This window comes from Oratosquilla oratoria, chromosome 11 (genome assembly GCF_046742065.1).
Source record: "Oratosquilla oratoria isolate Oo_2021 chromosome 11, ASM4674206v1, whole genome shotgun sequence".
Classification (NCBI taxonomy): Eukaryota; Metazoa; Arthropoda; class Malacostraca; order Stomatopoda; family Squillidae; genus Oratosquilla; species Oratosquilla oratoria.
In genome coordinates, this window is record NC_134787.1 from 8048357 (window position 1) to 8074811 (window position 26455).

The 26455-nt window shown below is 47.1% G+C and overlaps 2 protein-coding genes across 2 annotated transcripts in view; one reads left to right on the forward strand and one right to left on the reverse strand.

Annotated features, from left to right (window-relative positions):
* Positions 1-2179: 2179 nt before the first annotated feature.
* LOC143029947 (peroxidase-like) overlaps positions 2180-26455 on the forward strand; it is an 85133-nt gene continuing 60857 nt past the window's right edge. The window contains exon 1 of the mRNA XM_076193158.1: positions 2180-2328. Within this exon, the coding sequence (XP_076049273.1) occupies positions 2296-2328 (33 nt within the window). The 5' untranslated portion in view covers positions 2180-2295. The remainder of the gene's footprint in view (positions 2329-26455) is intronic.
* LOC143029438 (uncharacterized) lies at positions 3861-12296 on the reverse strand (the record flags this gene model as incomplete). The annotated part of the gene is made up of 4 exons (XM_076192084.1): positions 12234-12296; positions 7680-7798; positions 5841-6374; positions 3861-5799 (listed from the first exon to the last, which is right to left on the reverse strand). Coding segments are annotated over exons 1-4 (2655 nt in total), but the record flags the coding sequence as incomplete, so codon positions are not given.

Genomic DNA, 26455 nt, shown 5'->3' on the forward strand with positions numbered 1-26455 from the left:
AATCCTTTGAATAGTATTGACATAGCCAATATAGGGGGGGGGTGTGTGTTATAACATAAGAGGACTCTGAGCTAGGAAGGAAAAAAGAGGTAAAAGTAAATCCATTGGTAATGGAAAGCGAGGCCTGAAGTGAAAGTGGAGGAACTTGCAGTTATGTACTTGGCAAGCACAGAACAAATAGTTTAGCAGCAGTCGTTGGGGATCGAGCCCATATTTGCACGGCTTCGGTGAAAATACGGAAAGAATGGATTAAAAGGGTGCCTAGGACCACGAGGAAGATACTCTACATCTAGGAGAGTTGCTAATGAGAAAGTGACAATATAATAATTCGACGCCATACGAAGTGTTGCATCGAACGATTTCTTCTACGTTCATTACATCAGGACGTTATATACCTTTCATCTACCTTGTGATTACGCCCCATGTTCCTTTTAAACATTTCGGTTCCACGAGCGGGTGACCTGAGTTAAAATCCCGAGGGGCTGGTAGTAGCTAGGTTTCATGCAAACATTACGTGCGTTTGCATCCCGCTAGGCCTGCCTGATGCCTTAAACAGACGATACGCGTACACATGCTAAGCCAGTTCAATATCTTCCTATCACATGCACGTCTGGGTGAGGGCGGGCCACAAGATTACGCGCTGGAAATGGCAGCGTAGCTACGGGGGGTTTAATATTGGTTGCGATGGTGACGGCAGTAATAGTGATGGTGCTGTTGGTGTTATTCCTCACTAGTTTCACAGGTATGCTTTATAAAAAAAAAATGCATAACAACGAAACAAGTCGGAAATAAAATCAGATTAAGATTCCTGTGCTGCCTAATTTCACTTACGTCGTATATATATATATATATATATATATATATATATATATATATATATATATATATGTATATGTATATATATGTATATATATTAATTCATTTATTTGTTTATTTCCTTATTTATTCATTTATTTATTTATTTATTTATTCATTCATTCATTCATTCATTCATTCATTCATTCATTCATTTATTTATTTATTTATTTATTTATTTATTTATTTATTTATTTATTTATTTATTTATTTATTTATTTATCTATTTATCTATTTATTTATTTATTTATCTACTTTTTATTTATTATGTTTTTTATTTATTTGTTTGTTTGTTTATTTACCTAATCATTCATTTATCGAATAATGGGATACTATATTATTTTATGACTATCATGATAGTGCTTTTGTTGCAAGGATGTCGCTATGGTCAAAGTGTTAACAGTAAGCGGCTACACAATCCCTTTTCAATTTTCAAGGCAATTCAAAAAACCCTCCTCAATGCTCCTCGGTTTATCTGTTCTCGCTGCCGCCTGCTTATTTTAATCCATCTACTTGCTTATTAGCTTGCTTGTTTTTATTGTAAAAGAAATTATACATATCCAGCTGCAATCAGTCGATCGTATTTCGCCGAGGAAAAGCTATTTTTTTTCTTCTTCTTCTTTTTTTCTGGAAGAATTTTGATACTTGGTCTAAAATATGAAGTTTACATTCAGGCGTGACTGAGCAGGCAGAAGCAAATTAAGCGAGTAATGTTTCAGACCACACTAAAAGGGAAAAACAGCCACATTAATATTCCGATTTTATTACATGTTGATTTTACCTCCACTGCAGTCACCTGAAAGCTTGAAATCTGGGTTTGATAGATGTTGCTGCAATTACGACTTTGTACCCCTTTCCCGTTAAAAAGATCGGCATGTTATTGGTCTTGACGAACTAGTCAATCATATCATAGAACTATGCAAATGAGTTTCGTCATGGGATTAATTTGTAAGACGGTTTTGGGGTTCCCACTTCGTCCCTGTTTGTCATCCTATCATGGAAGAATTTCTGCCAACTCATGGGTTGGAAATGGCACATAATTCAAGTTTCCGTATAACATGATTTCTTTGAATTTCTGCCCTTTACTTTAGGATTAAAGAAATACTGTACAGATAAAATTATTTAAGCTAATTGGGTGAACATAACACAGGCCACTATCATAGTCACTCCTTAATTTTATTTGAAAAACTGTATTTCACCACTTGTCTCCATAAACATCGACTCTTGTTTGTCTTAACAGACACTTGTCCTTCCTAATTGTCTCGTAACCGGCGACTCGGTGGTTTCATGAACTTCAAATAAGTCGTGACAGGTGGCAGCACTCTTGATTCTACGCGGTCGTGACTGTGCAGTTCGTCGTCTGGTTTGGTTGGTGAGGGTCGTGGGAGTGATAATCAAACATCTACTTATTTCCCTCTTAACCCAAGTGTTTTTAGAAGTATGGAACCATTGAAACTAATGCTTCTGTTTATGGTAAGTCATCATATACTTCAGAGCTTGTTTTAAGTTGAATATTTTAATAAAACGACAACCAATTTTATACAGTAATGTATATTGCTAGCATCCATTGTGGGAGTAGAAATTTTAATAAGATATACGAAAGCTAACCTCCATTGTATACAGATAGAGGGGTCACTTTTATATACGACTTGCCAGAATACTGTAATTTGATATAAGACGAAGTCACGGTTACCAGAATGAGCTGGGTAGAACTTGGGTGGGCCTGGTTACCCTAAACACGCCCTTTTCATAAAGTTGTAGTTTTCTTGTAACCTAACGACACACTATTATTCATCAAAGTTAGTGACTCGATAATCTTATTGTTTAGAAAATTAATATCGTTATTATTGACAATTTGTATATTGGCCAGTATATGAAGAAGCCTCAAATAGTAAGACCAGAACCATGATGTCTAGAAAGTTCCGTTGACTATAAGGCAGTTGGAAATAAAACATCGTAGAATAAAAATGTCTAATTGAACATGTGATATAGTAACAGCACCTAATCCAGTAAATGATTTATTAAGATAATAATGAATAAAAATGGACGGTGAAAACTAAAAAAAAAAAAAAAAAAAAAAAAAAAAAAAGATTGGGCCTACCAAAGGAGGTTCCCGAGACTTGAGCTTATTTACCACGCTGCTTGCATTCAAGTTCCTGCCTCGTAACATCCTGTCCATCCCATACCTCTTTTCTTCCGACTTCTTATTTGTCTGCCTCCCAACTTCGCCCCCCCCCCACTCACCCACTGTCCTTCACCTTACCATATTGTCTTCCTCCCAATATTGCCTTTCCCTCCTGATTGCCCTTTCCCCTTGTTGCCCTTTCCCTTTGTTGCCAATACCACATTATCGACCTCCCCCTTTATTGCCCTTTCCTCTTTAATACCCTTCCCTCTTAATGCCCTTTCTTCCCTTACTGCCCTTCCCCCTTTCCCGTTCTTTACCCCTTTACTGCCCTGTTCTCCTTACTGTGATTCCCCAGTATTGTACCCCTTCCCTCATCTCGCTGCCCTTCCCCTCACCTTACTGCCCTTCCCCTCACCTTACTGCCCATCCCTTTGCCTCCCCACCCGCTAATCTCCCTAACCGCCCGTGTGTGTGTTTTTTTTTTTTTTTTTTTTTTTTTTAGTTTTCGTGTCTTGGTCTGTGCTTTACGTTTACGTGTTTGTGTCTGTATGTGTGTTTATATGTGCGTTTGTGTGCCATTATGTGTTTGTGTATGTGTGTGTGTGTGTGAAAGTGTGTGTGAAAGTGTGTGTGAAAGTGTGTGTGAAAGTGTGTATGTGTGTGTGAAAGTGTGTCTGCGCGCGTGTTCGCGCGTGTGTGTGTGTGTGTGTGTGTGTGTGTGTGTGTGTGTGTGTGTGTGTGTGTGTGTGTGTGTGTGTGTGTGTGTGTGTGTGAAAGTGTGAAAGTGTGAGAATGTAAAAATGTGAGTGAAAGTGTGTGTGTGAAAGTGTGTGTGTGAAAGTGTGTGTGTGTGTGAAAGTGTGTGAGTGTGAAAGTGTGAGTGTGAAAGTGTGAGTGTGAAAGTGTGAGTGTGAAAGTATGAGTGTGTGAAAGTGTGTGTGAGAGTGTGAAAGTGTGAGTGTGAAAGTATGAGTGTGTGAGTGTGTGAGCGTGTGAGTGTGTGAGCGTGTGAAAGTGAGTGTGTGAAAGTGTGTGAAAGTGAGTGTGTGGAAGTGTGTGTGAAAGTGTGGGAGTGTGTGAAAGTGTGGGAGTGCGTGAGAGTGTGGGAGTGCGTGAAAGTGTGGGAGTGCGTGAAAGTGTGGGAGTGCGTGAAAGTGTGGGAGTGCGTGAAAGTGTGGGAGTGCGTGAAAGTGTGGGAGTGCGTGAAAGTGTGGGAGTGCGTGAAAGTGTGGGAGTGCGTGAAAGTGTGGGAGTGCGTGAAAGTGTGGGAGTGCGTGAAAGTGTGGGAGTGCGTGAAAGTGTGGGAGTGCGTGAAAGTGTGGGAGTGCGTGAAAGTGTGGGAGTGCGTGAAAGTGTGGGAGTGCGTGAAAGTGTGGGAGTGCGTGAAAGTGTGGGAGTGCGTGAGTGTGAGAGTGCGTGAGAGTGAGAGTGCGTGAGGGTGAGAGTGCGTGAGCGTGAGAGTGCGTGAGCGTGAGAGTGCGTGAGCGTGAGAGTGCGTGAGCGTGAGAGTGCGTGAGGGTGAGAGTGCGTGAGCGTGAGAGTGCGTGAGCGTGAGAGTGCGTGAGCGTGAGAGTGTGTGAGCGTGAGAGTGTGAGTGTGAGAGTGCGTGAGAGTGAGAGTGCGTGAGCGTGACAGTGCGTGAAAGTGAGAGTGCGTGAAAGTGAGAGTGCGTGAAAGTGAGAGTGCGTGAAAGTGAGACTGCGTGAGAGTGAGGCTGCGTGAAAGTGAGGGTGCGTGAAAGTGGGGGAGTGCGTGAAAGTGTGGGAGTGCGTGAAAGTGTGGGAGTGCGTGAAAGTGTGGGAGTGCGTGAAAGTGTGGGAGTGCGTGAAAGTGTGGGAGTGCGTGAAAGTGTGGGAGTGCGTGAGTGTGTGGGGGTGCGTGAAAGTGTGGGGGTGCGTGAAAGTGTGGGGGTGCGTGAAAGTGTGGGGGTGCGTGAAAGTGTGAGCGCGTGAAAGTGAGAGTGCGTGAAAGTGAGAGTGCGTGAAAGTGAGAGTGCGTGAAAGTGAGAGTGCGTGAAAGTGAGAGTGCGTGAAAGTGAGAGTGCGTGAAAGTGAGAGTGCGTGAAAGTGAGAGTGCGTGAAAGTGAGAGTGCGTGAAAGTGAGAGTGCGTGAAAGTGAGAGTGCGTGAAAGTGAGAGTGCGTGAAAGTGAGAGTGCGTGAAAGTGAGAGTGCGTGAAAGTGAGAGTGCGTGAAAGTGAGAGTGCGTGAAAGTGAGAGTGCGTGAAAGTGAGAGTGCGTGAAAGTGAGAGTGCGTGAAAGTGAGAGTGCGTGAAAGTGAGAGTGCGTGAAAGTGAGAGTGCGTGAAAGTGAGAGTGCGTGAAAGTGAGAGTGCGTGAAAGTGAGAGTGCGTGAAAGTGAGAGTGCGTGAAAGTGAGAGTGCGTGAAAGTGAGAGTGCGTGAAAGTGAGAGTGCGTGAAAGTGAGAGTGCGTGAAAGTGAGAGTGCGTGAAAGTGAGAGTGCGTGAAAGTGAGAGTGCGTGAAAGTGAGAGTGCGTGAAAGTGAGAGTGCGTGAAAGTGAGAGTGCGTGAAAGTGAGAGTGCGTGAAAGTGAGAGTGCGTGAAAGTGAGAGTGCGTGAAAGTGAGAGTGCGTGAAAGTGAGAGTGCGTGAAAGTGAGAGTGCGTGAAAGTGAGAGTGCGTGAAAGTGAGAGTGCGTGAAAGTGAGAGTGCGTGAAAGTGAGAGTGCGTGAAAGTGAGAGTGCGTGAAAGTGAGAGTGCGTGAAAGTGAGAGTGCGTGAAAGTGAGAGTGCGTGAAAGTGAGAGTGCGTGAAAGTGAGAGTGCGTGAAAGTGAGAGTGCGTGAAAGTGAGAGTGCGTGAAAGTGAGAGTGCGTGAAAGTGAGAGGTGCGTGAAAGTGAGAGTGCGTGAAAGTGAGAGTGCGTGAAAGTGAGAGTGCGTGAAAGTGAGAGTGCGTGAAAGTGAGAGTGCGTGAAAGTGAGAGTGCGTGAAAGTGAGAGTGCGTGAAAGTGAGAGTGCGTGAAAGTGAGAGTGCGTGAAAGTGAGAGTGCGTGAAAGTGAGAGTGCGTGAAAGTGAGAGTGCGTGAAAGTGAGAGTGCGTGAAAGTGAGAGTGCGTGAAAGTGGGAGTGCGTGAAAGTGTGGGAGTGCGTGAAAGTGTGGGAGTGCGTGAAAGTGTGGGAGTGCGTGAAAGTGTGGGAGTGCGTGAAAGTGTGGGAGTGCGTGAAAGTGTGGGAGTGCGTGAAAGTGTGGGAGTGCGTGAAAGTGTGAGCGCGAAACGGTGTGTGTGTGTGTGTGTGAAAATGTGAAAGTGAGTATGAGTGTGAAAGTGAGTGTGAGAGTGTGTGAAAGTGAGTGTGAGAGTGTGTGAAAGTGAGTGTGAGAGTGTGTGAAAATGAGTGTGAGAGTGAAAGTGAGTGTGAGAGTGTGTGAAAGTGAGTGTGAGAGTGAAAGTGAGTCAGTGTGAGTGTGAAAGTGAGAGAGTGTGAGAGTGAAAGTGAAAGAGTGTGAGAGTGAGAGTGTGAGAGTGAAAGTGAGAGAGTGTGAGAGTGAAAATGAGAATGTGAGAGTGAAAATGAGTGTGAGAGTGAAAGTGAGTGTGAGAGTGTGTGAAAGTGAGTGTGAGAGTGAAAGTGAGTCAGTGTGAGTGTGAAAGAGTGAAAGTGTGAAAGAGTGAAAGTGTGAGAGTGTGTAAGTGTGTAAGAGAGAGAGTGTCGGTATGTGGGGTGGGGGACGTTAGAATGATTAATTGGGCTTAAAAGAAATCCGGTTTTACTAAAGTTTGTATGTATTACATTTATACAAGGTTGTGAGGGCATGGCGGAGGTTAACGCCTTAATCCCATGGAAGTGTTTCGATGGCTACATTACAGAGATAACATCCAGCTCTACTGCCCTTCTACACTCAATATTGCAACAGCCCATGTTTGGTAAACAGTGCTTAGGCAACGAGGCCATCCTGGCAGTGTGGGAAGGGTAGTCACACGTATTATTATGCTAATAAAATAAAAGACGTATGTATACATGCTTTCGTCTGTACGTGTGAATGCGTGCGCGGTTTCGTGAATGTGTGGTTTCTGTGTAGCTGGTTTCTGTGTATTTGTGGGTGTGAGGGTGAGAGCGCGAGTTTGTGGTTTCGTGTATTTTACCTACTTGTATTTACCTACTTGTATTTACCTACTTGTACTTACCTAGTATCTTACGGGAAAGGGGATCTAAGCTCGAGGTATCCCGTCTTTGTACCTCTCCATATACAGTTTGCTCTTAAATTCTTGTATTGTTTTTTCATCCAGTGTGTTCCATAAATTTACCACACTGTTGAGAAAGCTATTCTTTTTTCCGGTCTCTTCTATAACTGTCCTTTCTAAGCTTTTTTCCATGTCCTCTTGTGATTCTCCTATCCCAATTTAGCAAGTCCTCTCTGTCAAGAACTTTCATGCCTTTCATAATTCTATAGATGGTCAACAAGACACCTCTTTCCCTCCTCTGTTCCAGAGTCAGCAACTTCAATTTTACCAGTCTTTCTTTCTATGAATATTTTGAGTTCTAGGGCCATCCTCGTAACTGCTCTCAGGATTCTCTCAATCTTCTTTATATTCTTTTTTGTAATAGGCGACCCCATTGTCGCTGCATACTCCAGTTTAGGCCTTATCATTGTGACTAGTATTTTCCTTACCATTTATTCAAGTATGTACGAGTAAAAGCCACTTTTATCGCTCTGTAAGTTGTAGGTTTCGCCAACAATCTTGTGTGTGTGTGTGTGTGTGTGTGTGTGTGTGTGTGTGTGTGTGTGTGTGTGTGTGTGTGTGTGTGTGTGTGTGTGTGTGTGTGTGTGTGTGTGTGTGTCTGTGTCTGTGTCTGTGTCTGTGTCGTGTGTGTGTGTATTCACTTGGTCTTTGGATCACGTGTTGGACTCGTGATCGACAGCTATTTCCCTCCTGGAAGAGAGCTCAGAGCTCGTAGGTCCGATCTATGGGTAACGCTATGACCTTGCACACACACACACACACACCCAACTCCCCGCCCACGAGAGTCAGAGTAACGACCCGAAGCGCAGCGGTACCGAAATAATTTCGGACCTGGGCAGGATTCGAACCATGAACTACGGGCCACCTTGGTGGCAGTTCAGCGCTCTACCAACTGTGTGTGTCTGTGTGTCTGTCTGTGTCTGTGTCTCTGTCTCTGTATCTGCCTCTGTCTGTCTCTGTGTCTGCCTCTGTCTGTCTCTGTCTCTCTGTCTGTCTCTGTCTCTCTGTCTGTCTCTGTCTGTTTGTCTGGCTGTCTCTGTCTCTCTCTGTCTGTCTCTCTGTCTCTTTCGCTGTCTCTATTTACAAAGGATTTACAAAGGCGGAGCATGCCGACAGGAGACCTTTTGATCCATATCTAGGTCGGATGCGGAAAAAAAATCATATTGATAATAAAATAATAAATAAAAACTATGATAATGTAAATAACAAATAAAATATACAAATAAATGCATAGGTATAGTTAAATAGTAAACAAACAGGTAAATAGTAAATAATAATAAATTGACATATAACTAGTAATAAATGAAAATCAGACAAATGATAACAAAACAAAAACAAATAATATAAGATAAATTATAATCATTACAGCATCTTACTTAGGTATTTATCTAAATGATTCTTAAAGCTTCGAACTGAACTACATTGCACTACCTGTGCAGGAAGTTTATTCCATTCATTAACTACACGGTTGTCTTTGTGTGTGTGTGTGTGTGTGTGTGTGTGTGTGTGTGTGTGTGTGTGTGTCTGTCTGTCTGTCTGTCTGTCTGTCTGTCTGTCTGTCTGTCTGTCTGTCTGTCTGTCTGTCTGTCTGTCTGTCTGTCTGTCTGTCTGTCTTTGTGTCTGTCTGTCTGTCTGTCTGTCTGTCTGTCTTTGTGTCTGTGTTTGTTTTTGTGTCTGTGTCTTTGTTCCTGCGTATCTGTGTCTTTGTTCTTGTGTATTTGTCTGTCTGTCATTGTCTATTTGTTTTTGCCTTTGTCTCTGTCTTTGTGTCTGTCTTTGTCTTTTGTGTTTTTGTTTTTGTGTCTGTCTTTGTCTGCCTTTGTCTTTGTCTTTGTGTTTGTGTTTGTGTCTTTGTGTCTTTGTCGTTATCTTTCTTTGTGTATTTGTCTTTGTCTTTGTGTCTTGTCATTATTTCTTTGTATTTGTCTCTGTGTCTTTGTCTTGTCATTGTTTCTTTGTATTTGTCTTTGTGCCTTTGTCTGTGCCTTTGTCTCTGTGTCTTTGTCGTTGTGTCTTTGTCTGTGTGTATTTGTCTTTGTCTTCATCTTTGTGTCTTAGTCTTTGTCTTCGTCTCTTTGTGTCTTCGTCTATTTGTCTGTCTTTTTCTTTGTGTCTTTGTTTCTGTCTTTTACTTTGTGTCTGTCTTTGTGTCTTTGTCAATAGTGTCCGATTCTCTGTCTTTGTCTCTGTGTATCTTTGTCTCTGTGTGCCTTTGTCTCTGTGTGCCTTTGTCCCTGTGTATCTTTGTCTCTGTGTGTCTGTCTGTCTTTGTCTCTGTGTCTTTGTTTGTCTGTGTCTGTGTCTGTGTCTGTCTTTGTGTGTCTGTGTCTGTCTGTGTGTCTGTCTCTGTCTTTGTGTGTCTGTCTGTGTCTGCCTGTCTGTGTCTGTGTCTTTGTGTCTTTGTCTCGTGTCTTTGTCTCTTGTCTTTGTCTCTTGTGTCTGTTTTGTGTCTCTCTCTTGTGTCTGTCTCTCTTGTCTGTGTCTCTTGTGACTGTCTCGTCTGTTTCTCTTGTCTGTTTCTCTTGTCTGTTTCTCTTGTGCCTGTGTCTCTTGTGTCTGTCTCTCTTGTCTCTCTCTTGTCTCTCTCTTGTGTGTCTCTCTTGTGTCTGTCTCTCTTGTGTCTGTCTCTCTTGTGTCTGTCTCTCTTGTGTCTGTCTCTCTTGTGTCTGTCTCTCTTGTGTCTGTCTCTCTTGTCTGTCTCTCTTGTCTGTCTCTCTTGTGTCTGTGTCTCTTGTGTCTGTGTCTCTTGTGTCTGTGTCTCTTGTCTGTGTCTCTTGTGTCTGTGTCTCTTGTGTCTGTGTCTGTCTTTGCGTCCTTGTCTGTCTTTGCGTCCTTGTTTGTCTTTGCGTCCTTGTCTGTCTTTGCGTCCTTGTCTGTCTTTGCGTCCTTGTCTGTCTTTGCGTCCTTGTCTGTCTTTGCGTCCTTGTCTGTCTTTGCGTCCTTGTCTGTCTTTGCGTCCTTGTCTGTCTTTGCGTCCTTGTCTGTCTTTGCGTCCTTGTCTGTCTTTGCGTCCTTGTCTGTCTTTGCGTCCTTGTCTGTCTTTGCGTCCTTGTCTGTCTTTGCGTCCTTGTCTGTCTTTGCGTCCTTGTCTGTCTTTGCGTCCTTGTCTGTCTTTGCGTCCTTGTCTGTCTTTGCGTCCTTGTCTGTCTTTGCGTCCTTGTCTGTCTTTGCGTCCTTGTCTGTCTTTGCGTCCTTGTCTGTCTTTGCGTCCTTGTCTGTCTTTGCGTCCTTGTCTGTCTTTGCGTCCTTGTCTGTCTTTGCGTCCTTGTCTGTCTTTGCGTCCTTGTCTGTCTTTGCGTCCTTGTCTGTCTTTGCGTCCTTGTCTGTCTTTGCGTCCTTGTCTGTCTTTGCGTCCTTGTCTGTCTTTGCGTCCTTGTCTGTCTTTGCGTCCTTGTCTGCCTTTGCGTCCTTGTCTGTCTTTGCGTCCTTGTCTGACTTTGCGTCCTTGTCTGACTTTGCGTCCTTGTCTGACTTTGCGTCCTTGTCTGTTTTTGCGTCCTTGTCTGTCTTTGCGTCCTTGTCTGTCTTTGCGTCCTTGTCTGTCTTTGCGTCCTTGTCTGTCTTTGCGTCCTTGTCTGTCTTTGCGTCCTTGTCTGTCTTTGCGTCCTTGTCTGTCTTTGCGTCCTTGTCTGTCTTTGCGTCCTTGTCTGTCTTTGCGTCCTTGTCTGTCTTTGCGTCCTTGTCTGCCTTTGCGTCCTTGTCTGCCTTTGCGTCCTTGTCTGCCTTTGCGTCCTTGTCTGCCTTTGCGTCCTTGTCTGCCTTTGCGTCCTTGTCTGCCTTTGCGTCCTTGTCTGCCTTTGCGTCCTTGTCTGTCTTTGCGTCCTTGTCTGTCTTTGCGTCCTTGTCTGTCTTTGCGTCCTTGTCTGTCTTTGCGTCCTTGTCTGTCTTTGCGTCCTTGTCTGTCTTTGCGTCCTTGTCTGTCTTTGCGTCCTTGTCTGTCTTTGCGTCCTTGTCTGTCTTTGCGTCCTTGTCTGTCTTTGCGTCTTTGTCTGTCTTTGCGTCTTTGTCTGTCTTTGCGTCTTTGTCTGTCTTTGCGTCTTTGTCTGTCTTTGCGTCTTTGTCTGTCTTTGCGTCTTTGCCTGTCTTTGCGTCTTTGTCTGTCTTTGCGTCTTTGTCTGTCTTTGCGTCTTTGTCTGTCTTTGCGTCTTTGTCTGTCTTTGTCTTTGTCTTTGTGTCTTTGTGTCTTTGTCTTTGTGTCTTTGTCTTTGTCTTTGTGTCTTTGTGTCTTTGTCTTTGTGTCTTTGTCTTTGTGTCTTTGTCTTTGTGTCTTTGTCTTTGTGTCTTTGTCTTTGTGTCTTTGTCTTTGTGTCTTTGTCTTTGTGTCTTTGTCTTTGTCTTTGTCTTTGTGTCTTTGTCTTTGTCTTTGTGTCTTTATCTGTCTTTGCGTCCTTGTCTGTCTTTGCGTCCTTGTCTGTCTTTGCGTCCTTGTCTGTCTTTGCGTCCTTGTCTGTCTTTGCGTCCTTGTCTGTCTTTGCGTCCTTGTCTGTCTTTGCGTCCTTGTCTGTCTTTGCGTCCTTGTCTGTCTTTGCGTCGTTGTCTGTCTTTGCGTCGTTGTCTGTCTTTGCGTCCTTGTCTGTCTTTGCGTCCTTGTCTGTCTTTGCGTCCTTGTCTGTCTTTGCGTCCTTGTCTGTCTTTGCGTCCTTGTCTGTCTTTGCGTCCTTGTCTGCCTTTGCGTCCTTGTCTGCCTTTGCGTCCTTGTCTGTCTTTGCGTCCTTGTCTGTCTTTGCGTCCTTGTCTGTCTTTGCGTCCTTGTCTGTCTTTGCGTCCTTGTCTGTCTTTGCGTCCTTGTCTGTCTTTGCGTCCTTGTCTGTCTTTGCGTCCTTGTCTGTCTTTGCGTCCTTGTCTGTCTTTGCGTCCTTGTCTGTCTTTGCGTCCTTGTCTGTCTTTGCGTCCTTGTCTGTCTTTGCGTCCTTGTCTGTCTTTGCGTCCTTGTCTGTCTTTGCGTCCTTGTCTGTCTTTGCGTCCTTGTCTGTCTTTGCGTCCTTGTCTGTCTTTGCGTCCTTGTCTGTCTTTGCGTCCTTGTCTGTCTTTGCGTCCTTGTCTGTCTTTGCGTCTTTGTCTGTCTTTGCGTCTGTCTTTGCGTCTTTGTCTGTCTTTGCGTCTTTGTCTGTCATTGCGTCTTTGTCTGTCTTTGCGTCTTTGTCTGTCTTTGCGTCTTTGTCTGTCTTTGTCTTTGTCTTTGTCTGTGTCTTTGTGTCTTTGTGTCTGTGTCTTTGTGTCTTTGTGTCTGTCTTTGTCTTTGTGTCTTTGTCTTTGTGTCTGTCTTTGTGTCTTTGTCTTTGTGTCTTTGTCTGTCTGAGTCTGTCTGTCTGAGTCTTTGTCTGTGTCTGTCTTTGTGTCTGTCTGTCTTTGTGTCTGTCTGTCTTTGTGTCTTTGTCTGTGTGTCTTTGTCTTTGTCTTGATCTGTCTTTGTGTCTTTATCTGTCTTTGTGTCTTGATCTGTCTTTGTGTCTTGATCTGTCTGTGTCTTTATCTGTCTGTGTCTTTATCTGTCTTTGTGCCTTGATCTGTCTTTGTGCCTTGATCTGTCTTTGTGTCTTGATCTGTCTTTGTGTCTTGATCTGTCTTTGTGTCTTGATCTGTCTTTGTGACTTGATCTGTCTTTGTGTCTTGATCTGTCTGTGTCTTTATCTGTCTGTGTCTTTATGTCTTTGTGTCTTTATCTGTCTTTTTGTCTGTCATTGTCTGTGTCTTTGTGTCTTTGTCTTTGTGTCTTTGTGTGTCTTTGTCTCTGTGTCTTTGTATCTGTCTTTGTGTCTCTTTGTGTCTTTGTATCTGTCTTTGTATCTGTGTCTTTGTGTCTTGTCTGTGTCTTTGTCTCTTTGTGTCTTTGTCTCTTTGTGTCTGCCTTTGTCTCTGTGTCTTTGTCATTCTTTGTCTTTGTGTGTCTTTGTGTCTGTCTTTGTCTCTTCGTGTCTCTGTTTCTGTATCTGTGTCTGTCTTGGTGTCTGTGTCTCTCTTGGTGTCTCTCTCTTGATGTCTCTCTCTTGATGTCTGTGTCTCTCTTGATGTCTGTGTCTCTTGATGTCTGTGTCTCTCTTGATGTCTGTCCCTCTCTTGATGTGTCTCTCTCTTGATGTCTGTGTCTCTCTTTATGTCTGTGTCTCTCTTGATGTCTCTCTCTTGATGTCTCTCTTGATGTCTGTGTCTCTCTTGATGTCTGTGTCTCTCTTGATGTCTGTGTCTCTCTTGATGTCTGTGTCTCTCTTGATGTCTGTGTCTCTCTTGATGTCTGTGTCTCTCTTGATGTCTGTGTCTCTCTTGATGTCTGTGTCTCTCTTGATGTCTGTGTCTCTCTTGATGTCTGTGTCTCTCTTGATATCTGTCTCTCTTGATGTCTGTGTCTCTCTTGATGTCTGTGTCTCTCTTGATGTCTGTGTCTCTCTTGATGTCTGTGTCTCTCTTGATGTCTGTGTCTCTCTTGATGTCTGTGTCTCTCTTGATGTCTGTGTCTCTCTTGATGTCTGTGTCTCTCTTGATGTCTGTGTCTCTCTTGATGTCTGTGTCTCTCTTGATGTCTGTGTCTCTCTTGATGTCTGTGTCTCTCTTGATGTCTGTGTCTCTCTTGATGTCTGTGTCTCTCTTGATGTCTGTGTCTCTCTTGATGTCTGTGTCTTTGTGTGTCTTTGTCTGTGTGTCTCTTTGTGTCTGTGTCTCTTTGTGTCTGTGTCTGTCTTTGTCTCTCCTTGTCTTTCTTTGTCTATTTTTGTCTGTCTCTTTGTGTGTCTTTGTCTCTGTCTCTCTGTGTCTGTGTGTCTCTTGGTGCCTGTGTCTGTGTCTCTCTTCGTGTCTGTCTTTTTGTCTGTGTCAGTGTCTTTGTATCTTTGTCTTTCTCTTTGTGTCTTTGTCTTTGTCTCTTGTCTGTGTGTCTCTTGTCTGTGTGTGTCTTGTCTGTGTATTCTCTCTTGTCTGTCTTGTCCGTTTCTGTCTTGTCCGTTTCTGTCTTGTCCGTTTCTGTCTTGTCCGTTTCTGTCTTGTCCGTTTCTGTCTTGTGTTGTCTTGTGTTGTCTTTTGTCTTGTGTTGTCTTTTGTCTTGTGTTGTCTTTTATCTTGTGTTGTCTTTTGTCTTGTGTTGTCTTGTGTTGTCTTTTGTCTTGTGTTGTCTTTTGTCTTGTCTTTTGTCTTGTGTTGTCTTTTATCTTGTGTTGTCTTTTGTCTTGTGTTGTCTTTTGTCTTGTGTTGTCTTGTGTTGTCTTGTCTTGTGTTGTCTTTTGTCTTGTGTTGTCATTTGTCTTGTGTTGTCATTTGTCTTGTGTTGTCTTTTGTCTTGTGTTCTTTTGTCTTGTGTTCTTTTGTCTTAAGTTGTCTTTTGTCTTAAGTTGTCTTGTGTTGCCTTGTCTGTGTCTTGTCTGTGTCTTGTCTCTTCTGTGTCTTGTCTCTTGTCTGTGTCTTGTCTCTTGTCTGTGTCTTGTCTCTTGTCTGTGTCTTGTCTGTGTCTTGTCTGTGTCTTGTCTGTGTCTTGTCTGTCATATGTGGCTTGTCTGTGGCTTGTCTGTCTTGTCTGTCTTGTCTGTCCTGTCTTATGTGTCTTGTCTGTCCTGTCTTATCTGTGTCTTGTCTGTCCTGTCTTATCTGTGTCTTGTCTGTCTCGTGTGTCTTGTCTGTCTCCTGTGTCCTGTCTGTCTCCTGTGTCCTGTCTGTCTCCTGTGTCCTGTCTGTCTCCTGTGTCCTGTCTGTCTCCTGTGTCCTGTCTGTCTCCTGTGTCCTGTGTCCTGTGTCCTGTCTGTGTCCTGTGTCATGTCTGTGTCCTGTGTCATGTCTGTGTCCTGTGTCATGTCTGTGTCCTGTGTCATGTCTGTGTCCTGTGTCATGTCTGTCTCGTGTGTCTTGTCTGTCTCGTGTGTCTTGTCTGTCTCGTGTGTCTTGTCTGTCTCGTGTGTCTTGTCTGTCTCGTGTGTCTTGTCTGTCTCGTGTGTCTTGTCTGTCTCGTGTGTCTTGTCTGTCTCGTGTGTCTTGTCTGTCTCGTGTGTCTTGTCTGTCTCGTGTGTCTTGTCTGTCTCGTGTGTCTTGTCTGTCTCGTGTGTCTTGTCTGTCTCGTGTGTCTTGTCTGTCTCGTGTGTCTGTGTCTGTCTCGTGTGTCTGTCTCTCGTGTGTCTGTGTCTCTCGTGTGTCTGTGTCTCTCGTGTGTCTGTGTCTGTCTCGTGTGTCTGTCTGTCTCGTGTGTCTGTGTCTGTCTCGTGTGTCTGTGTCTGTCTCGTGTGTCTGTGTCTCGTGTGTCTGTGTCTCGTGTGTCTGTGTCTCGTGTGTCTGTGTCTCGTGTGTCTGTGTCTGTCTCGTGTGTCTGTGTCTGTCTCGTGTGTCTGTGTCTGTCTCGTGTGTCTGTGTCTGTCTCGTGTGTCTGTGTCTGTCTCGTGTGTCTGTGTCTGTCTCGTGTGTCTGTCTGTCTCGTGTGTCTGTGTCTGTCTCGTGTGTCTGTGTCTGTCTCGTGTGTCTGTGTCTGTCGTGTGTCTGTGTCTGTCGTGTGTCTGTGTCTGTCGTGTGTCTGTGTCTGTCGTGTGTCTGTGTGTCGTGTGTCTGTCTGTCTCGTGTGTCTGTGTCTGTCTCGTGTGTCTGTGTCTGTCTCGTGTGTCTGTGTCTGTCTCGTGTGTCTTGTCTGTCTCGTGTGTCTTGTCTGTCTCGTGTCTTGTCTGTCTCGTGTGTCTTGTCTGTCTCGTGTGTCTTGTCTGTCTCGTGTGTCTTGTCTGTCTCGTGTGTCTTGTCTGTCTCGTGTGTCTTGTCTGTCTCGTGTGTCTTGTCTGTCTCGTGTGTCTTGTCTGTCTCGTGTGTCTTGTCTGTCTCGTGTGTCTTGTCTGTCTCGTGTGTCTTGTCTGTCTCGTGTGTCTTGTCTGTCTCGTGTGTCTTGTCTGTCTCGTGTGTCTTGTCTGTCTCGTGTGTCTTGTCTGTCTCGTGTGTCTTGTCTGTCTCGTGTGTCTTGTCTGTCTCGTGTGTCTTGTCTGTCTCGTGTGTCTTGTCTGTCTCGTGTGTCTTGTCTGTCTCGTGTGTCTTGTCTGTCTCGTGTGTCTTGTCTGTCTCGTGTGTCTTGTCTGTCTCGTGTGTCTTGTCTGTCTCGTGTGTCTTGTCTGTCTCGTGTGTCTTGTCTGTCTCGTGTGTCTTGTCTGTCTCGTGTGTCTTGTCTGTCTCGTGTGTCTTGTCTGTCTCGTGTGTCTTGTCTGTCTCGTGTGTCTTGTCTGTCTCGTGTGTCTTGTCTGTCTCGTGTGTCTTGTCTCTCGTGTGTCTTGTCTGTCTCGTGTGTCTTGTCTGTCTCGTGTCTTGTCTGTCTCGTGTGTCTTGTCTGTCTCGTGTGTCTTGTCTGTCTCGTGTGTCTGTCTCGTGTGTCTGTGTCTGTCTCGTGTGTCTGTGTCTGTCTCGTGTGTCTGTGTCTGTCTCGTGTGTCTGTGTCTGTCTCGTGTGTCTGTGTCTGTCTCGTGTGTCTTGTCTGTCTCGTGTGTCTTGTCTGTCTCGTGTCTTGTCTGTCTCGTGTGTCTGTCTCATGTGTCTTGTCTGTCTCGTGTCTGTGTCTGTCTCGTGTGTCTGTGTCTCGTGTGTCTGTGTCTCGTGTGTCTTGTCTGTCTCGTGTGTCTTGTCTGTCTCGTGTGTCCTGTCTGTCTCGTGTGTCCTGTCTGTCTCGTGTGTCTGTGTCTGTCTCGTGTGTCTGTGTCTGTCTCGTGTGTCTGTGTCTGTCTCGTGTGTCTGTGTCTCGTGTGTCTGTGTCTCGTGTGTCTGTCTCTCGTGTGTCTTGTCTGTCTCGTGTGTCTTGTCTGTCTCGTGTGTCTTGTCTGTCTCGTGTGTCTGTGTCTGTCTCGTGTGTCTGTGTCTGTCTCGTGTGTCTGTGTCTGTCTCGTGTGTCTGTCTGTCTCGTGTGTCTGTCTGTCTCGTGTGTCTGTCTGTCTCGTGTGTCTGTGTCTGTCTCGTGTGTCTTGTCTGTCTCGTGTGTCTGTGTCTGTCTCGTGTGTCTGTGTCTGTCTCGTGTGTCTGTGTCTGTCTCGTGTGTCTGTGTCTGTCTCGTGTGTCTGTGTCTGTCTCGTGTGTCTGTGTCTGTCTCGTGTGTCTGTGTCTGTCTCGTGTGTCTGTGTCTGTCTCGTGTGTCTGTGTCTGTCTCGTGTGTCTGTGTCTGTCTCGTGTGTCTGTCTCGTCTGTCTGTCTCGTCTGTCTGTCTCGTGTGTCTGTGTCTGTCTCGTGTGTCTGTGTCTGTCTCGTGTGTCTGTGTCTGTCTCGTGTGTCTGTGTCTGTCTCGTGTGTCTGTGTCTGTCTCGTGTGTCTGTGTCTGTCTCGTGTGTCTGTGTCTGTCTCGTGTGTCTTGTCTGTCTCGTGTGTCTTGTCTGTCTCGTGTGTCTTGTCTGTCTCGTGTGTCTTGTCTGTCTCGTGTGTCTTGTCTGTCTCGTGTGTCTTGTCTGTCTCGTGTGTCTTGTCTGTCTCGTGTGTCTTGTCTGTCTCGTGTGTCTTGTCTGTCTCGTGTGTCTTGTCTGTCTCGTGTGTCTTGTCTGTCTCGTGTGTCTTGTCTGTCTCGTGTGTCTTGTCTGTCTCGTGTGTCTTGTCTGTCTCGTGTGTCTTGTCTGTCTCGTGTGTCTTGTCTGTCTCGTGTGTCTTGTCTGTCTCGTGTGTCTTGTCTGTCTCGTGTGTCTTGTCTGTCTCGTGTGTCTGTGTCTGTCTCGTGTGTCTGTGTCTGTCTCGTGTGTCTGTGTCTGTCTCGTGTGTCTGTGTCTGTCTCGTGTGTCTGTGTCTGTCTCGTGTGTCTGTGTCTGTCTCGTGTGTCTGTGTCTGTCTCGTGTGTCTGTGTCTGTCTCGTGTGTCTGTGTCTGTCTCGTGTGTCTGTGTCTGTCTCGTGTGTCTTGTCTGTCTCGTGTGTCTTGTCTGTCTCGTGTGTCTTGTCTGTCTGTCTCGTGTCTTGTCTGTCTCGTGTGTCTTGTCTGTCTCGTGTGTCTTGTCTGTCTCGTGTGTCTTGTCTGTCTCGTGTGTCTTGTCTGTCTCGTGTGTCTTGTCTGTCTCGTGTGTCTTGTCTGTCTCGTGTGTCTTGTCTGTCTCGTGTGTCTTGTCTGTCTCGTGTGTCTTGTCTGTCTCGTGTGTCTTGTCTGTCTCGTGTGTCTTGTCTGTCTCGTGTGTCTTGTCTGTCTCGTGTGTCTGTGTCTGTCTCGTGTGTCTCGTGTGTCTGTCTCGTGTGTCTTGTCTGTCTCGTGTGTCTTGTCTGTCTCGTGTGTCTTGTCTGTCTCGTGTGTCTTGTCTGTCTCGTGTGTCTTGTCTGTCTCGTGTGTCTTGTCTGTCTCGTGTGTCTTGTCTGTCTCGTGTGTCTTGTCTGTCTCGTGTGTCTTGTCTGTCTCGTGTGTCTTGTCTGTCTTGTCTGTCTCGTGTGTCTTGTCTGTCTCGTGTGTCTTGTCTGTCTCGTGTGTCTTGTCTGTCTCGTGTGTCTTGTCTGTCTCGTGTGTCTTGTCTGTCTCGTGTGTCGTGTCTGTCTCGTGTGTCTGTGTCTGTCTCGTGTGCCCTGTCTGTCTCGTGTGCCCTGTCTGTCTCGTGTGTCCTGTCTGTCTCGTGTGTCTGTGTCTGTCTCATGTGTCTGTGTCTGTTTTTTGTCTGTCTGTTTTTTGTGTCTGTGGTTGTCTGTTTTGTGTTGTATACTTGTTTTGTAATTTGTGTTTGAGTGGTCTCAAGATTTTGTCTGCTTGTCAATACTTACCCATGTTCTAAGGACGCTTACCTTCATACGCAAACAACAAAATTAACTGTTCCATGTATTAAGTTACAAAAGATCCTCCAGTAAACGAGGCACTTTGTTGATTAGAGTGCGTTGGTGAATCGATTTGGAATTAATCTCAGGCCTTGCGTATTTGATTATATTTGTTTAACATCTAATCGGTAACATAGATCTATGCTTATATTCTTTGTGTTCATCATGCATCCTAGTTATGAATCTTTTCGTACTCCTTTCAGACTTATATATACTCCATTCCACGTTAGAGTATTTTTCAGATCTTTGTGAACCTTTGTGAACCCTGGGGATTCCTAGCGACAGTTCAAGGGAACAACTTTGAACTGCATAAGGAAATGTCCATAAATGATGATGAAAGACGGACCTGGACTGGAAATTATCTTATTCGTAGGCATGTATAGGATCTTTGGAAAAGTGACCAAGTGGAAAAAGATGCAGGATCCACTGACGTAGTCATATTTTCTAGTACTAAAAGTAAATGTTTACCGCATCCGATGGGAAAATACGAGTGAAATGACCCTAGAAGCTTGAAATGTAAACTGCAATTACTGTACATGTAAGAAACGTGTATAAAACGGTGATACTGTTTTCCGAGTATACGTCAGAACTCGTATTGATTGCTGGCTGTTTGTGTCGTGGCAAATGCTGACACACTATTGATGGCACAGGGACCTCCTTCCTTTGATCTCCTCTTCGTGTCTGGCGCCAGAGATCTATAGAGTACGCTGAACAGTTGCTGCTACGCATACAGTTCTTCCATCCTCTCACCCCACCGTCCACCATCACTCTCGCTCTCTCCTTCACACTTTGGTATATAAAGAGTACCTCTACTGAAGAAAATAGCCAGGAGGTAGACACTTAATCTTCACTACTCCCTTATACCCTATGTTCTTCCAGCTCTTGTGTCGTTACTCCAACTTGCTCTTCCCTGCCAACTCTCCCAACTTGCTTATCCCTACAAATTCTCCCAACTACCTCGTCCCTGTCCGTTCTACCAACTAACTTTTCTCATCCCGATCTTCCAACGCACTCGCCTCTGTCAACTCTCCAAAATCACTCTCCCTGTTCACTTTCCCTTGTCAGTTCTACCAACTCCCTCTCCTTTACAAGATCTTCCAGTCCTGCAAAATCCCAACTCACTCTCCCATTCCCAAGTCTGCTCCCCGAACTCGCTGTCCCACTTCCAGACCCCTTTGGCTTCCACGCTCCCTTCTGCCCCTTTCACTTCACGCTCACCCTCGCACCTTCACTTCCACGCTCCCCCTCGTACCTTCACTTCCACGCTCACCTTTGTCCCCTCACTTCCACGCTTCTCTTCGTCACTTCCACACACCTCTCCGTCCCTTCACTTCTACGCTTCCCTTTGCTCCGTCACTTCCATGTTCTTTCACCCTTTAACTTCCACGCTCTCCTCTACTTCCATGCTCCCCCTCGCACCTTCACTTCCACGCCCCCCTTGCCCCTTTCACTCCCACGCTCCCCCTTGCACCTTTACTTCCATGCTCCCCCTCGCACCTTCACTTTCACGCTCCCACTTGCACCTTCACTTTCACGCTCCCACTTACACCTTCACTTCGATGCTCCCCTTTGCCCCTTCACTTCCACGCTCCCCTTTGCCCCTTCACTTCCACGCTCCCCTTTGCCCCTTCACTTCCACGCTCCCCTTTGCCCCTTCACTTCCACACTCCCCCTTTGTCCCTTCACTTTCACACTCCCCATCGCCCCTTTAATTCCACGTTCCCTTTTGCTCTTTCACTTCCACGTTCCCCTTTGCACCTTCACTTCCACGTTCCCCTTTGCACCTTCACTTCCACACTCCCCTTTGTCCCTTCATTTTCACACTCCCCATCGCCCCTTTAATTCCACGTTCCCTTTTGCTCTTTCAATTCCACGTTCCCCTTTGCACCTTTACTTCCACGCTCCCGTTTGCCTCTTTCACTTCCACGCTCCCGTTTGCCTCTTCACTTCCACGCTCCCATTTACCTCTTCACTTCCACGCTCCCATTTGCCTCTTTCACTCCCACGCTTCCCTTTGCCTCTTCACTTCTACGCTCCCCTTTGCCTCTTCACGGCCACGCTCCCCTTTGTCCCTTCACGGCCACGCTCCCCTTTGTCCCTTCACTTCCACGCTCCTCTTTGTGCCTTTACTTCTACACTCCTCTTTGTGCCTTTACTTCTACACTCCTCTTTGACCCTTTACTTCCACGCTCCTCTTTGCCCTTTCACTTCTATGCTCCTTTCACCCATTTACTTCCACGCTCCCCTTTGCCCTTCAATTCTAAGCTCCTCTTTTCCCTTTCACTTCTACTCTCGTCTTTGCCTCTTCACTTCCACAAACTCCTTTGCTTCTTTATTTCCATGTTCCCTTTTACCCCTTCATTTCACGTTCATCTTTGCCCCCTTCATTTCCACGCTCCTCTTCGCCTCTTTACCTCCACGCTCCTCTTCGCCTCTTTACTTCCACGCTCTTCGCCTCTTAACTTCGACGCTACTCTTCGCCCCTTCACTCTAGGCTCACCTTCGCACCTTCACTTCCACGCTCCCCCTCGCACCTTCACTTCCACGCTCCCACTCGCATCTTCACTTCCACGCTCCCCCTCGCATCTTCACTTCCACGCTCCCCCTCGCATCTTCACTTCCACGCTCCCCCTCGCATCTTCACTTCCACGCTCCCCCTCGCGTCTTCACTTCCACGTTCCCCCTCGCGTCTTCACTTCCACGCTCCCCCTCGCGTCTTCACTTCCACGCTCCCCCTCGCGTCTTCACTTCCACGCTCCCCCTCGCGTCTTCACTTCCACGCTCCCCCTCACCTCTTTACCTCCACGCTCCTCTTCGCCTCTTTACTTCGATGCTCCTCTTCCTCCTCTTCACTCCTAGACTCCCCTTCGTACCTTTACTTCCAGCCCCCCCCCCCCGCACCTTCAAATCCATTTCCACGCTCCTCTTCGCCTCATTAATAACACACTCCACTTTGCTCCTTCAATTTCACACTCCCCTTTGCCTCTTCACTTCCACGCTCCCCTTTACCTCTTCACTTCCACGCTCCCCTTTACCTCTTCACTTCCACGCTCCCCTTTACCTCTTCACTTCCACGCTCCCCTTTACCTCTTTACTTCCATGTTCCCTATTACCTTTTCACTTTCACACTCCTCTCTACCCCTTCACTTCCACGCTCCTCTTCGCTCTATCACTTCCATGCTCCTCTTTGCCTCTTTACACCCACGCTCCTCTTCGCTCCAGCACTTCCACGCTCCTCTTTGTTCCATCACTTCCACTCTCCTCTTTGCTACATCACTTCCATGCTCTTCTTGGCTACATCACTTCTACTCTCCTCTTTGTCCTCTCACTTCCACGCTCCCCCTTGCCCCTTTCACTTCCACGCTCCCCCTTGCCCCTTTCACTTCCAAGCTCCCCTTTGCCCCTTTCACTTCCACGCTCCCCCATTCCTTGTTTATCTTTGCTTCCTCTCTTCCCAGCTTTCCCTCTGCGTATTTCTTTCCTTCCCTTCAATTCCCTTCAATTCCCTTCAATTCCCTTCAATTCCTCGGTCTTCCGTGTTCCTTTGGTCGTAAGGCAAACGTGACCCCAATAATTTGATCAAACCCTCTGAAACCTACAAAACGCCCCTTTCTTCTTCCTCGTCTATTACGACGAAGTCTGTTAATGACCGGCTCGACAATGAACTGATTTTGGACAAACTTAATTGCTCAAGAGAGGCGCTTTTGTCGTTTCTCTCTTTGCAGAGGTCATTTTCCTACCATCTATATTTCCCCCAATCCATTTTTGCCTTCATTTCCCTTTCCCGCTTCCCTTTCCCGCTTCCCTTTCCCGCCTCCCTTCCCCGCTTCCCTTCCCCGCCTCCCTTCCCCGCCTCCCTTCCCCGCCTCCCTTCCCCGCCTCCCTTCCCCGCCTCCCTTCCCCGCCTCCCTTCCCCGCCTCCCTTCCCCGCCTCCCTTCCCCGCCTCCCTTCCCCGCCTCCCTTCCCCGCCTCCCCTTCCCCCACCCACTTTCCCGACCCACTTTCCCGACCCACTTTCCCGACCCACTTTCCCGACCCACTTTCCCGACCCACTTTCCCGACCCACTTTCCCGACCCACTTTCCCGACCCACTGTCCCGCCTTGCCTCCCCACATTCCTCGTTTCCCTTGCCTCCCCACATTCCTCGTTTCCCTTGCCTCCCCACATTCCTCGTTTCCCTTGCCTCCCCACATTCCTCGTTTCCCTTGCCTCCCCACATTCCTCGTTTCCCTTTCCTCCCCACATTCCTCGCTTCCCTTTCCTCCCCACATTCCTCGCTTCCCTTTCCTCCCCACATTCCTCGCTTCCCTTTCCTCCCCACATTCCTCGCTTCCCTTTCCTCCCCACATTCCTCGCTTCCCTTGCCTCCCCACATTCCTCACTTCCCTTTTCTTCCCTTGCCTCCCCACATTCCTCACTTCCCTTTTCTCCCCACATTCCTCACCTCCCTTTCCTCCCCACATTCCTCGCTTCCCTTTCCTCCCCACATTCCTCGCTTCCCTTTCCTCCCCACATTCCTCGCTTCCCTTTCCTCCCCACATTCCTCGCTTCCCTTTCCTCCCCACATTCCTCGCTTCCCTTTCCTCCCCACATTCCTCGCTTCCCTTTCCTCCCCACATTCCTCGCTTCCCTTTCCTCCCCACATTCCTCGCTTCCCTTTCCTCCCCACATTCCTCGCTTCCCTTTCCTCCCCACATTCCTCGCTTCCCTTTCCTCCCCACATTCCTCGCTTCCCTTTCCTCCCCACATTCCTCGCTTCCTTTTCCTCCCCACATTCCTCACTTCCCTTTCCTCCCCACATTCCTCACTTCCCTTTTACTCCCCACATTCCTCACTTCCCTTTTCTCCCCACATTCCTCACTTCCCTTTTCTCCCCACATTCCTCACTTCCCTTTTCTCCCCACATTCCTCACTTCCCTTTCCTCCCCACATTCCTCCCCATATTCCTCCCCATATTCCTCCCCATATTCCTCCCCATATTCCTCCCCACATTCCTCCCCACATTCCTCCCCACATTCCTCCCCACATTCCTCATTTCCTTTCACCTTACGCACTTTCATTTCCTGCCCATTTCCAAATCTCCTAGTGTAGGCCTTATCTACGGAGCTGCCTAGTGTAGGTCTTATCTACGGAGCTGCCTAGTATAGGCCTTATCTACGGAGCTGCCTAGTGTAGGCCTTATCTATGGAGATGCCTAGTGAAGGCCTTATCTACGGAGCTGCCTAGTGTAGGCCTTATGGTCTCTTGCAGTCTCCTTCATTCTCATCTTCTTATCTTCTTAACTTTATGGATGAGTGACCGTGGTAATGGACATGGATCTGTCTAATGTAGGTCTTATGGTCTCATGCATTCTCCTTCATTATTATGTTCTTATTTTTTCCTCTAAATGGGGAACTGACTTTATGTTATGGTGCCGTAGTAATTGCATAGTACCATGCACCCAATACTTTAGGAACTATTTTGGAGTTTTCTACTAAGAAAATTGCTGTGATAGGAGAGGACAATTAAATATGTAGAAAAAAGGTGATATACAAGGAAAGTTGAAAGTTATTAGAGCTGATGAGGCATCTTGGTTGGATGAGTGTCATGCGGAATGGTTGAGAAAGGGAGGTATGGTTATTGTGGATTGACTTCCGAGTTTTAACATGTCTAAGGAAGGGGATGGTGCCGAAGAACTAGAGTAGTGCTTGTACAGTTCCGCTGTGCAAAGGAAAAGGGGCAAATACAAATTCAATTTCAAAGGAATCTGTTTAGCGTAGTTGGAAAGGCATATGGGAGGGTTTTTAATTGAGAGGTTTAGAAGAGGAAAAGAGGAAATTACTATTAAAGAGCAGTGTAGGTTTTGAAAATGTATATCATTTATCTATTTTTTATTTATTGGTTTATTTTGCAAGGCAGATTGAGACTTTTTTACAAAAGGTAAGGATGTCCTTTGGGGTTTCATGGACTTAAAAAAGGCTTATGACAGAGTAGACAGGACGGCATTGTAGGAAGAATTGAAGATATATGGGGGTGGGGTAAAGCTGTTAAGGGCAATCAAGAGTTTTTACTAGAGTATTAGAGCTTGTGTTAGGATTGGAAATGGTGAGCGCGTGTCCAAGGTGAAGATGGGGATCCTTCCAAAACGAGTTCGTGGTAGCTTATATGTCGATGACTTGTTAATCTCCTCTGAAGCGCAGATGCCATTGAGAAGGGATTGCAGTTAGTAATCAAACGAATCTCTCAGTGGGCTGCAACTCTGATTTCGTTTCTCTGCTTCAAAGACTGTGGCCATAATCTTTTGCCGCCGATATCTATATGCGCAGGGACGCCACTCAGAGACTGCATTGATCCCTCTTAGGATGAGCCACACACGTCTCGCATAGTTACCCCGTGTTCCGGTAAGCTCGACCATGCTGTGATGACTTAGTCCCCTTGACAGGACAACATTTTCTAGTAGTGTCCCAGTCTGGTAGACCTGGGAGGACAACACCTCATCCTTTGTCGCGGTGAGGATAGAGTATTCCACATCTCGCAGGTACTTGGAAAGGAGTCCTTTTCACCCGGGACAAGAAGTACTCGTGTTTGTAGATCACCCCCATTTCCCTTTTGTACACTCGTATTATTATTATTATTATTATTATTATTTTTTTTTTTTTCCATGGTCTTCTATCACGTGTTGGACTCGTGACGCTCCCACCCCACGTCACGCTCCCACCCCACGTCACGCTCCCACCCCACGTCACGCTCCCACCCCACGTCACGCTCCCACCCCACGTCACGCTCCCACCCCACGTCACGCTCCCACCCCACGTCACGCTCCCACCCCACGTCACGCTCCCACCCCACGTCACGCTCCCACCCCACGTCACGCTCCCACCCCACGTCACGCTCCCACCCCACGTCACGCTCCCCCCCCTCGTCACGCTCCCACCCCACGTCACGCTCCCACCCCCCGTCACGCTCCCACCCCACGTCACGCTCCCACCCCACGTCACGCTCCCACCCCACGTCACGCTCCCACCCCACGTCACGCCCCCACCCCACGTCACGCTCCCACCCCACGTCACGCGACCACCCCACGTCACGCTCCCACCCCCCGTCACGCTCCCACCCCACGTCACGCTCCCACCCCCACGTCACGCTCCCACCCCACGTCACGCTCCCACCCCACGTCACGCTCCCACCCCACGTCACGCTCCCACCCCACGTCACGCTCCCACCCCACGTCACGCTCCCACCCCACGTCACGCTCCCACCCCACGTCACGCTCCCACCCCACGTCACGCTCCCACCCCACGTCACGCTCCCACCCCACGTCACGCTACCACCCCCACGTCACGCTCCCACCCCACGTCACGCTCCCACCCCACGTCACGCTCCCACCCCACGTCACGCTCCCACCCCACGTCACGCTCCCACCCCACGTCACGCTCCCGTCACTCGCCACGCTCCCACCCCACGTCACGCTCCCGTCACTCGCCACGCTCCCATCCCCCCGTAACAGTTTCCCTCGCCACCCGGTCACGGTCGCCCTTCGCCTTCCTTCCATCTCTGCCGTCACTCACTTGCGCCAACCGGTCACATTCCTCTCC